Here is a 13,135-nt window from a genome sequence, read left to right on the forward strand (position 1 = left end):
CCACCGATCTGGGTTTATAATGTTATCAAGCTCTGCTTTCTCCAAAATTTATTGGCAAGTTTTTTTTTTTTTAATTTGGTATAGAATACTGTTCTCTGCTAGTTCAAACAATGGAGGATCTGATAAGTAGAGGAGCCACCCCCCAGCTACAGTTGTGCATGCTCAGGGCTTAATATACTCCTCTGAAGACTGCCCCAGTGCTTCTCTTTTAGTTCCTGTAGCATTTTTCAAGTCAGTTCAAACTAGGAGCAACACTTTTCCAGTCTACTTTGTGCTTGTGATTGGGGTTTCCAATACCTCTGGAATGAGGATGACATTATATTTGTAATCAGAAAGCCAGTGAATCAGATGAAGAGGGTATCCTCTCTGGCCAAATACTGCAGATTGATTCTCAGCTACTTTTATAGTCTTTTGGATAATCAATGATGCCACATGGGTTATTCGAAAAGGAATGTAATATATGCCCAGAAAGCCTCAGAACATGAGTAGGATTTCTAGAAACCCCCCCAAAAAACTGGTCTTACATCTTTACCTCCTATTGTCTAGTTTTAACAGGCACTACTAGTAACCACCATGAAAGAATATTTATTCACTTATTTACTCTGGGTCTCCATTTTACATTGGTTAAGATTAGTCCCCAATAATCTTCTCTCAAGCTTCTTTTACTTAATTCCAAAGGTGTAGTGAATTTTTCAGGCATTTAACTATTAATGGTGTTTCACCTCCTCCCTTTTATTACCCCAAATGTCTTAGCCTTTATGGCTCAAGAGTTTGTTAAATCAGACTCCCTAAAACAGAGGTCTTACCCCTGCCAAACTTTATAGACAAACATCAGATACAGAAAAAAGGTGGGTTTTTTTATTGTTGTTTTGTTTTGTTTTGTTTTGTTTTTCATGAAAGAGCTTAAATCCATCAGCTGCAACTCCTAAAAGTTTCCCTTCTTTTCTTTTTTCCCCTACATTCAGAATGATTTCAGAAAAAAACAGATGAGAGCTTTGAGTAAAGTAGTCATGAATGGCACTGTTAATTATGCAGCTTACATGATTACCCAGTTTCTCCAATTGGCTATTCTGCCATAAATAGATAGATTCCAGGTTTATTTAGAATAATCAGGGATGCCTGGGTGGCTCAGTAAATTGAGTGTCTGACTTCAGCTCAGGTCATGATCTCATGCTTTGAGAGTTCAAGCCCTGCATCAGGCACTCTGCTATTAGTACGGAGCCCACTTCAGATCCTCTTTCCGCCCCCCCCCCCCTTCCCCTCCGCCACTCACTCTGTCTATCTCTCTCAAAATTAATTAATTAATTAAAAAAAAGAAGAATCTATGTATACAGGTAAGTATACCCTACCAAAAAAATTTTATAGCGAGGGGCTCCTAGTATCTTCCTATTAGCAAATACTATTATTAGTGTGTGTGCTGGTTAATTTTATGTGTCCAACTTGACTAGGCCACAACATGCTCAGATATTTGGTCAAATATTATCCTGGGTGTTTCTGTGAGTGTGAATTGGAATAAGATTAACATTTAAACCAGTAGACTAAGTAAAGCTGATAGCTTTCTTTAATGTGAGTAGGCCTCATCCAATCAGCTGGAGGCCTTAATAAAACAAAAAACACTGATTCATCCATGAATAAGAGAGGATTCTTCCTGCCTGAGGAGCTTTCATAGTAGACCTACAGGCCCCAGAATATAAGGGATTAAGACAGACTTTTTGGCAGCTGACCAAGGGAAACTAGTTGGATTAAAAGGTTTCCTCTGATCCCAGGTTCAAGTGCCACCATTCTACTGCCATTTGGACCCAGAGTGATATAGGGAAAGCAACCATGAACATTGGCCTGGGACCATCAAAGTTGTCATATGGGAAGTCTCAAATACCAAATAATCCAATACTGAGATGCAAAATTTTCTGAGTTATGAAAACTGGTTTGGAAGGTTGAAGTTAAAGAACAAAATCCATTTGGAAGTTAAAAAAAACAGGAACTAAAAGCAACGTTGTTTTGGGGTCAAATGAGTAAGCATAAATTATCCGCCTTCTATGGTTGCTGTTTTTAACTCTGACTGCAGATGTTGACAATTGTAATTTGTGGTCCATTTTTTTTAACGTTTATTCATTTTTTGAGAGACAAAGACAGAGCATGAGCGGCAGAGGGGCAGAGAGAGAAAGGGAGACACAGAATCCAAAGCAGGCTCCAGGCTCTAAGCTGTCAGCACAGAGCCTGACGCGGGGCTCGAACTCACAGACTGTGAAATCATGACCTGAGCCGAAGTCGGACACTTAAGTGACTGAGCCGCCTAGGCACCCCTAATTTGTGGTTCATTTTGAGTGATGCAACTTAAGTGTGCAGCCTAAGGGTATTGAAATCATTAACAGTCCATCTTTGACTTAGTCTTTGGATTAACTGTTGTGCTTTGTGTCAAGAGAGTGCTAATATAATTTTTCTTATTGTCAATATTATAATCATGTTTTCTAAGAGGTCAGATGATGATAATCAGAATCATTACAATACTAACACCAGCATGACCCGGACATCACTGAACATGAAAACTAAATGACTATTTTTTTTTAAGTTTGTTTATTTTGAGAGAGATAGCACATGAGTGGAGCGGGGGCAAAGAGATAGGGGCAGAGAGAGAGAGAGAATCCCAAGTAGGCTCTGCACTGTCAGCACAAAGCCTGACATGGGGCTCAAACCCATGAACTCTGAGATCATGACCTGAGCCCAACTCAAGAGCCAGATGCTTAACCAACTGGGTGAGGTGACCCTCACCCAGTCATGAGGTGACCCTACATGACTATTTTTAATACCACTGGATTGAAAATATAAATAACCAAAGAGCATATTACACAATATGACAAAAATAATTTGGATGCAGAAATAAGCCCACACATATATGGTCAATTATTTTATGACAAAGGAGCCAAGAATATAAAATGGGGAAAGGACAGTCTCTTAAATTAATGGTATTGAGAAAACTGGTTATCCACATGCTAAAGAATGAAATTGGACTATTCTACATAATATACAAATATTAATATAAAATGTTTTAAAGACTTGAATGTACTTGAAACCATAAAACTCCTAGAATAAAACAGGTAGTAAGCTCCTTGATATTGATTTGGTGATAATTTTTTGAAATCTGACATCAAAAGTAAAAACAACAAAAGCAAAAATAAACAAGCGGGACTACATCAAACTAAAAAGCTGCACAGCAATGGAAACCATCAACAAAATTAAAAGACAACCCATTGAATGAGAGAAAATATTTGCCAATAATATATCTAATAAGGGGTTAATATCCAAAATATATTAAGAATTCATCCAACTCACAGGAAAAAAACAAACAAACAAACAAATAATCTGATTTTTAAATGGGCACAAGACATGAATAGAAATTTTTCCAAAGAAAACATTCAAATGGCTAACATACATGAAAAGGTGCTCAACATCACTAATCAAGAGGGAAATACAAGTGAAAACCATAAGGAGATATCACCTCACATGTTTTAAAAAAATTAAAAATAGAATTACCATATGATCCAGCAATTTCACTTCTGGGTACATAGCCAAAGAAAATGAAAACACTAACTCAAAACTATATATGCATCTCCATGTTCACTGCAGCATTATTTATAACAGCCAAGATATGGACACAACTTAAATGTCTATCAATGAATAAATGGATAAAAAAATGGGGTTTTATATATATATAATGGAATATTATTCAGCCATAAAAAGAATGAAGACTTACCATTTGTAACAACATGGATAGACCTCAAGGTCATTATGCTAAGTGAAATCAGTCAGACAGAAAGACAGTACATTTGTATGATCTCATTTATATGTAAAAAAAAATACAAGCTCATAGATACAGAGACCAGATTGATGGTTGCCAGAAGTGTGGGAGTGGCAGTAAATGAAATGGATGAAGAGGGTCAAAGGTACAAACTTCCAGTTATAAAATAAACAAGTCCTAGGAGTGCAATGTATAGCATTGTAACTATGGTAAGTCATACTGTATTGCATATTTGAAAGTTTCTAACAGAATAGATCTTAAAAGTTCTCATCACAAGAAAAAAAACCTACAACTATGTATGTGATAGATGCTAACTAGACTTATAGCAATCATTTCACAATGTATACAAATATTGAATCATACTGTACACCTGAAACTAACATAATGCTCTATGTCAATTATATCTCAATAAAAAAGGAATATGCAATAGGTATGTGAAAGCACATTTGGAGGTTGAATCTCAAATTTCTTGGATGAAATAAGCAAGTATGTTTAAATCAACTCCACTTTTTGTTTCCCAAATAAAAACAAACAAAAAACTTTTCTCTCCCCAAAAGACACCAAAAGTCCCGACAAAAATAACCAGCAAATTAGCTTGAGCACACTATAAGAACAAACATGCACTGCCCTATCACTCATTCCCCTACCAAACCAAATGAAGTTACATTTCCTGATTCGCTGATTACACTAAAATTTCCGGTGGGAGAAAAATGTGAAAATTTTGATAACATCTGTTGGCCCCTTAAGTGTAGCAAGGATTCTGTCCTACCAAGTGAATATGGCAGGAAAGTATTTCTCCAGCTCTGATGTAAATTGATTTCAAAAATGAAGTTTAAAAAGTTTCTTAATTTCTATGCAAATTTTAATGAAATTATAGATAAGATAAAGAAAAATTTTGTTATCTTGCTCAAATCTAAACTAGACTTTGCTCATCTGTATGCATACTTAACAGGCAGTGCAAATGTAAACTTCTGCAAGTCCCATCCAGTCTATAAACTTCTTATCAAAGACAAGGAAAAGATCCTACCTGCTAAATATCCTATACACCTTGGACACAATGCTGAATGGAGTGAGATATGTTTACCTGTGATATAGAGGCTTTCATCATGAAAGCTTTTGGTCACTTTCGTTTCCTCAAAGTGTGTAGAAGCTCATAATGGGATTTTTTAAACTTTATGAAATGGAAGGTGATGCTTCTTCAGAAGTGGACACGCACAAGATTGCTCTTAGTGTTACCGGCTATAGAAAATGTGTTGAAAATACTGGCCTGACATAACACCTTTTTCTTTAAACGCTGGACAAGAAGAATGTACTTCTATAATTTTTCAATACATTGAGGATTCAAATAGAAAGAAAGGTTGCAGTAAAAACAGAAATTGACAAACTGTTTCTCTGAAACAATTTGATAATATGTGAATCCTAGGGGGGAAAATTTCACATAGGCTGTGACATCAACTCATACAATGAAATAATGGAAATAAGGCTGTTTAAGAATTCAAAAAATGTAACTAGAAAAAGGCAAGAAGTTAAATAGGACCTTCTCAGGTCCCAATTAAAATTGTAATTTATTTGTAATTAAACTTAAATTTCACAAACTCAAATTACTTCTATGCTTTAACCATGTTCCCTAAGAAAAAAAGATTTTACTTATGACATCCAATGTGCTTTGCACTGTTTAAAAATGATGAGAATTTTTGAAACGGGTAGCCTGTATGATGAATTTAAATATGCAAAGGAACTGATTGATAAGATACCTGGTCTACCAGAAGACACCTGTAGAAACAAAGCTAATGAAAGTTTTTGGAGACCTGCAAACTAATTTCTACAATTCTAAAAACCTACTGTGTCTAGTAAATAAAGCCCAAAGTATGCCATGTTCAAATACATTTGTTGAAAAGATCCTTGGCTGATGCCATCACAATGGACAGACACCTGAATTTAGTAAGTGGCTTGATAAAGCAGAGCTTCAAGTCAAAAGGAATTATATATTTGGCTCTATTCCATTTTGCTGCTGCTTAAAAGAAAGGATGTCTGAAAGTCTGCAAGCAATTCAGAGAAGGATAATTGGACAATTAAATGGAAAGGGTCAAAATTACACCTGACCATATCATAGGACAAAAAGAATCATGTCATTGTTATTTTTTGTTAAATATAGAGCATATATTTAATCCTATTATATTTATACTGTCCTTTTGAAAAGTCTTACATTTATGAATCTTAATAATATACAACAGGATAGCTACAAAATTTAAATATCCAGTAAAGACCTTTTAAAAAGAGGTAAACATCAATTGCTATATTAAACAATATATTTTAAAATATTATCCTTATTAAATATTGTTATATTTTTGCTCACATATATTATTTGCTTAATTTGTTGTACTATAAACTATTATCAATTGACACTGGTAATGAGTTCTATTAGTGTTTTGCTTAAATAAGAGCATTTATGTAACAAAACAATCAATAACACAGAATAATATAAATTTAAATAAACATCTATTTTATACATATTTATGTGAAAATAAATAAATATGTAAAAATAAATATATATATATATACTTATATGTTGCATGTTAAATTATTATTCCCTTTTTTGGGTGGGGGTTCTAAAACAGAGTCTAATATGGCTGTGTGTTAACTCTGTAAAAAGTTCGTCACCCTAGGTTTACCTTTCCCCTAGTATCCAAGCTTCATGTAAATCTGCCAAGGAATTTCATGATTTTCCCCAAAAGGAAAGGGGTAAGGACGGCTAGCCTCTGATTCCAGGTTATTCTAGGTGGGCTCCAATATCTTCTAAAACCAGGAACTATCCCCCAGATATACCCAGGCCTGCCTAGATCTGCTTAAACTCAAAATACTACTCAGAAAACTCAGGGAAGAGATTCTAGAGAGGATATTTCTAAAGATTACATGAGAACCCTTACAATGCAGCAGAAAGGAATAAAAGATAGCTTGAAAAATTCTGGTGGCATTGATATAACAACAACTACTAACAAACACTATTTTAAACCAGAAATGTATAAGACAACCCTAAGTGAACAATCTAAATTAACTAGTCAAATTTTATGCACTGAAATTTCTACTTTTAAATTGTCTAACATTTAATTGGGTGTACTTTTTGTTAGTAAACCACATCAATATTAATATAAAAGTATAAAACAGGGGTGCTTGGGTGGCTCAGTCGGTTAAGCATCCAACTTAGGCTCAGCTCATGATCTCACGGCTCGTGAGTTCAAGTCCCACATTGGGCCCTGCACTGACAGGTCAGAGCCTGGAGCCTGCTTCAGATTCTATGTTTCCCTCTCTCTCTGCCCATCCCTGCTTACGTTCTGTCTCTCTCTGTCTCTCAAAAATAAATAAATGTTAAAAAAAAAAAAGATTAAAAAAATATAAAAGTACAGAACAAACTTCTACCGTCTTAGATTTTTAAAAATCTTACAAATAAAACAAAACCATGCTTATTGGTATCAGTTGTTTTGCAACCTAGCTTGGAATCTATACTTTAATTTCTTCTCTTACATATTATCTTTGAATAATGAAATTTGAAAGACACTAACCAGATGGAGGTATGTGTCCATCATCTATGCTTCCAAATTCTCCCTTCTTCTCCAGGCATTCAGGAGGAGCAAACCCATTTTGACAATGGCAATGATTCAAATTGTTGCAAATCTGGAGTAATCAGAAAATAGAACGTTGTTTTGTGGACCAAGATGGTTCAATAGAGACCAATGAATATTCTATACTTATTCAACAGAGAATTTATTTCAGAGAGTTTATCCATTCCAGAGAATTTAACTTGAATAGACAAATTCAATAAATTTTCACAAATTTTCTCTTGAAATTGTCCATACTTTAGTAAGTATATTTAGCTTCTGCTGCCAAAGCATTTTTTAAAAAATTCTTCATCTCTTTCCACAACCAGACCCAAATATTGGTAATTACCGGTAACATGCCTCTAATTATCATTTAGTTGATAGTTTCACAGAACAGCCCAGATTCTAACGAGCAAGACTAGTAAGAAAATTCTAATGACCTTGTTTACTAGTTTCTACCTCCTCTCTGTGAAAATAAGATTATTTTGGTTGAATAGTAATTCATGGTGCATATAGCACATTTGCACCATATATTTACCAAATACTTTATACATCCAGAGTCATCTTAAATGTTTCTACTTTATCTTCTCTAATAAACAGTTTGGCAAGACTTCTTGAGAAAATGAGATTGAAGTTATAAATTATAGACTATTAAATGACACCTAGAAGCATGAAAATGATTTTTAGCCATTTTAATGATTTTTTAAAAAGTCTCCAAACTGTTTACTGAAATGTTAAAGCATGTTGCTTAAAATGAAAATTGAAATTACTTACTCCATGGCTATTGCAATGATGAGAAGAATTGCACGTCTGATAATTTACCTGGTATTGAATTTCTACACAGTTAAAGTTGACACAGTACTGAAAGCAAAAGGAAGTGAAAATAGGCATAATAATCAGATTGTGTGCCTGGATAATACAGAAGAAAAATACAAGAAAATTTCATAATTCATACTTTCAAGAATTGGCAAAAAATTCCAAAAAAAAGGTGATAATTGAAACATTGAAATAAATGTGAAATAAACTATGTGCCTTCAGATTATAAAGATGTAACCACATGTGAGAAGTTAGAAGTTTTATTTTCTTACCATCTAACACTAGAAACCCTCTTAAAAAGAGAACTATCTGGAAGAATAATTTGACTAGTTCCTGGAGTTCAAGAATTATCTAAAAAGCGTTTAAAAAAAATACCCATGCCTGGGCTGCATCTGAGACATTTATATCGAAATTTCTGGGGACAGGGTCCCCTCATTATTGCAAGCAGTTAAGGTTGAGAACTATGAGGTGGGATGTTGAGATCTTAATATCACGGTATGAGCAACAAAGGAAGACAGCTTATGATTCCATGTTAAAAAAAAAATGAGGAGAAAGAGAACAGCAAGGATGACAGATAATTATTTGAGATAATAGGGCAATGAAAGACTCCCAACTATGAGATGGCTAAAAAGCCTTCAAAGAAAAGGAATGTTTAATTTGTGGATTTACACTGTTCTAATTTATGGCATTAATTTTTGTGACTTTTTTCATTTATAGAAAATTTTTCAGTAAATTCAGTACTTTGTGAAAGGGTTTTACTTTTTGAGTAAATTTTGTCGTTGGATCATAGTAACAACCAGGTGTGCAGAAAGAGGAGGACCGGGACACTGGAAAAAAGAGATCTGATACACTATCATTTAGAATTGAAGGGGAAAGAGACCACAGATCAAATTTGTATTCCACATGCTTCCAGATGAGCAAGATGTTACTGAAACTTTGGTTATTTTCATGGACTGTTATCAAAATATATTATATAGAAATAAATTTGAATTTAGCAAGCACATCTTGAGACTTTCTCTCAAAAAATATATGTCAGTTGGGGTGCTGGTGTGGCTCAGATGGTTAAGCATCTGACTCTTGGATTTTGGCTCAGGTCATGATCTCACAGTTCATGAGGTCAAGTCCCAACTTGGGCTCTGCACTGACAGTGTGGAACCTGCTTGGGATTCTCTCTCTCCCTCTCTGCTCCTCTCTCTCTCCCTCTCTCTCTCTCAAAAGTAAACATTTTTTTTTAAATGGTAAGCTTAGAAATAAAATGGAGTAGACCTTGTCTAACTGTATCCTTACCCAGATATAATGTCTGGAAGCCAATGAACTAGATACACTAAGTGACCAGAAATGCCTCCTGCATTCTCTTTCACTCATTTAACAAACTTATTTAACAAATTCTTGAAGAATTAGACTCACAGATATAGGATGTGGGGCTTAAGCTGGCATGAATTAGACAATTTTCAGACCACACTACAAAGCTGCAGGAGGATTTACTAGAACCCTTTACATTCAGAAGCATCAAGCCACATGAAAACAAACTACTAATTCACGATCCAAGGGATATGATGTAATTATACAGGACTGAATTAAATGATGAGGAAAATTAATTGTGGTTTCTTTTCTATTTTTTTATTTTTCTGATGGTATGTGAGGAAGCCCTTTTCCTTTCTACTTGTTGCATCCCTAATCCTCAATTTAGTATCTATGCTTTTATAACTAAAGCAGTTTAAAACTAGTAACTGATTCTCACTGATTCCTCAAACATCAGAAACAATATTCTTACTGTTTCTTTATTTGTCATGGCAATGTAGGCTCAAAAAAAAATTAAGGACTTATGCTTCCAGTCAGATTAAAATAGCAGGGTCCAAAATTACCTTTCTACCATAAAAAAGTAGAAAAATAGGTAAAGAATAGGAAACAACTATTTCTAGAGAATGGAAAACAAGCAGCACAAGACTATTATCTCAGAAAAAAGAAAGACAAATTAGGTGAGGCCTCCCACTGTCCAGGCTCTCTGCTTAAAAGGAATTTCCTGACTAAGGTGTAGTGAGATGACACCCAAACACAGCTTAAAAATCTAATAGACAGAGATTTGGGTAAGTGAAGGCTTAGGAGGCTGGAAGCTAGAATTTGCTGGGAAGACTATTTCATAAGAGGGAATTACTGACCAAGAACAACTTCCAGAGAAAGAAAGATTATCAACATCTGTAAGATGAACAATTTCTAAAATCACAGAAGTCTGGAAATTGTCCAAGGTCCTACCAGCCCAAACATACAGACCTTGTTGAATTCACAGAACATTCAGTAGAGACCATAAAGGGCCATAACTTAGAAGTGCGGCAAATTTACTCTCTGCCCTAAAAAGAACGTAACAAGTCTTGAAAGGAAACTAACCTGCAAGTAATTTAAAGAAATTCAATTATTTTTAAAGCAAGAAGTCATTCAATAATACTCAATTCATAAGATTCAGTATGTAATAAAAATATGAAGGAGGAAAATGTGGCCCATAAATAGTAGAAAAATCAAGCCAACGGAGCCCATAATTACTAATGTTAAAAGTGACGGAAATAACAGACAAGAAAGTTAAAATAGCTGTTATAAACAAACTTTATAGGCTCAAGGATATAAAAAGGACCTGAACATGAGAAAAGCATTAGTAGATATAAAAAAAGAGAACAAATAGGAGGCGCCTGGGTGGCTCAGTCAGTTAAGCATCTGACTTTTGCTTTTGGCTCAGGTCATGATCTCAAGGTTCCTGAGTCCAAGCCCCACTTGGGATTCTCTCTCCCTCTATCTGTGCCCTTCGCTTGCTCACGCGTGCTCTATAAAAATAAATAAACATTTTTAAAAAGAACCAACAGAACTTCTAGAATAAAAACTACAGTATATGAAATGAAAATATCATAGATAAAAGATTTCTGTTCCATAATATCTGTTCTAGACTTCTAGAGAGCTCACATTTAGTAAGAATGTGTTCTTCCTGACGGGCCAAGGACGTTAGCAGCCTTTCAGAACCTTGGGAAGAGAGACATTCACCTATATTTATAAATATTTCAAGTGAAATATGGTAGGGAAAATTTCTTGGACTTGGTTTCCTAGCCTCATAGTAAAATATTATTTTAAAGATCCAGACCAAATTCCTTCTGAATTTGTCAGACAGTAACTCTCTGGTTCTAGTTTGCTCAAAATTGTATGTTCACCTATTTATATAATCAACCCAAAACCAAGACCCATCATTTTTATGCTGAGAAATAATATTTGACATTATTCATGATCAAAATGTAATACTTTTAAGAAAATGTATTCAAACTTGGAAATAAGGCAAAGAGGGATCTGAATTCCTCATCTGAGAATTATTTCAATATGGTAGGGGCCTGAACCTTGTTTGACTTGCTTTTACTGCTGATTAGACTCTAGACTTTATACATTTATATATCATTACATGGATTAATTTGTCTGGAAAAGATGCGGGGAGTCACAAACACACAAACACACACACACACACACACACACACACACACGAAAGGAATAACTTAGCACTGAAAAGTCATGAAGCAAAATTTATAGGAAATATAAACAATATCACAACAAATATTCAAAGAATTCATTATGACTTTGAGTCTAGAGAAGATAACATAGACCTGTTTCTGTGTGTCCTTGCTAAGTACAATTATAAAATATTATAAAATTATAAATGGTTTGGGAGACAAAAAGAAGAACTCAGTGGTGGTCAGAAAAAGGGTGAGTTGGTTTGAGACCTGAACTGGAAGAACAGTAGTGTGTCTTGTGCTTCTCCCCATCTCCCCCCTGCTCCAACCCAACAGAAGTCCATCCAGATCTTGCACCTCAAACTAGTACCAGAAGGCAATCCAGGTAGGCTCATTCCTTCCCCAGATCAAATGTTATCCCCTTTGACAACATCAGAGGATATCAAGACTAACACCACCAGCTGCAAGAGGGATGCATTTAGAACCCCACCGATAGTAAATGGCCAGAGGAATCTTTCTCCTTCCACTTGGGACCTAAGACTCTCCTCTCTTCCTCCTAATAAAGGGACAGCTGGGCAAAACCAGCAAGAGGAACTTAGTCATGGCAAACAGTCCAGTTGAGAAGCTACTTTTACCCCACAGCCCCACTAACTTGAAACTCTAGAGATTCTTTCCTTCTCTAGGAAGTGCCAGGACAGGCAAGTAATATTGGAGAAGGAGCCTAAACAGAGCAAGCAGCCAAACCAGGAAAGCCACTACCATGTCTAGATGAACCAGGTTGGATGGGTACAACCGGAAGGAGAGATGCAAACATAACAAACAAATGAGCCCAGCAAGCTTTTTTGATCTTCTCAGATCCTAGTGATCTGCGAGTCCTTTCTCTACCCAGACACATAAAAGTAACTGTAGGGGTGAAAGGGATGGAGGGACCAAATGGAGGATTCTAATACACCCCTCCTCCCTGAGAGACGTGCTGTTGCTTGGCCTGGGGAAACTCCTCCTATCCCTTCAGGAAGCACCACACTTCTAAATAATTCACATGTCAAAGAAGAACTCCCAAAGGAAGTAAATAACACATAGAACTGAAAGGAAATGAAACTATAGCATACCAAAATATGTGGGGTACAGCTAAAGCAGTGCTGAGACAGAAATTTATAGCACAAGATGCTTAAATTCAAAATGAGGAAAGGCCTTAAATCAATAATTTAAGTTACTACCTCAAGAAACTGGAGAAGAGGAAAATAAGCCCAAGGTAAAAGGAAAGAAAGTAAGAGCAGAAATTAATGAAACTGAAAATAGGAAAATGATGTGGAAAACCAATGAAACAAAAACATTGTTCTTTGAAAACCCATATTAAACTGATGAATATCTACCAAGACTGAGAAGTATAAAAAGAGAGAACTATCACCAGTATTAGAAATTGAGTCAAAGTTATCACTACCCAATCC

At 35.3% G+C, this 13,135-nt stretch overlaps 1 protein-coding gene across 9 annotated transcripts in view; it reads right to left on the minus strand.

Annotated features, from left to right (window-relative positions):
- LOC131506714 (disintegrin and metalloproteinase domain-containing protein 5-like) overlaps window positions 1-13,135 on the minus strand; it is a 134,141-nt gene that overhangs the window by 13,713 nt on the left and 107,293 nt on the right. For all 9 annotated transcript variants that reach the window (XM_058720610.1, XM_058720609.1, XM_058720615.1 and 6 more), the window contains 2 exons: window positions 8,167-8,253; window positions 7,357-7,468 (listed from right to left, as the gene is read on the minus strand). In XM_058720610.1, the coding sequence (XP_058576593.1) occupies window positions 7,357-7,468; window positions 8,167-8,253 (199 nt within the window). The remainder of the gene's footprint in view (window positions 1-7,356; window positions 7,469-8,166; window positions 8,254-13,135) is intronic.

The sequence above is a fragment of the Neofelis nebulosa genome, chromosome 3, assembly GCF_028018385.1.
Source record: "Neofelis nebulosa isolate mNeoNeb1 chromosome 3, mNeoNeb1.pri, whole genome shotgun sequence".
NCBI lineage: Eukaryota > Metazoa > Chordata > Mammalia > Carnivora > Felidae > Neofelis > Neofelis nebulosa.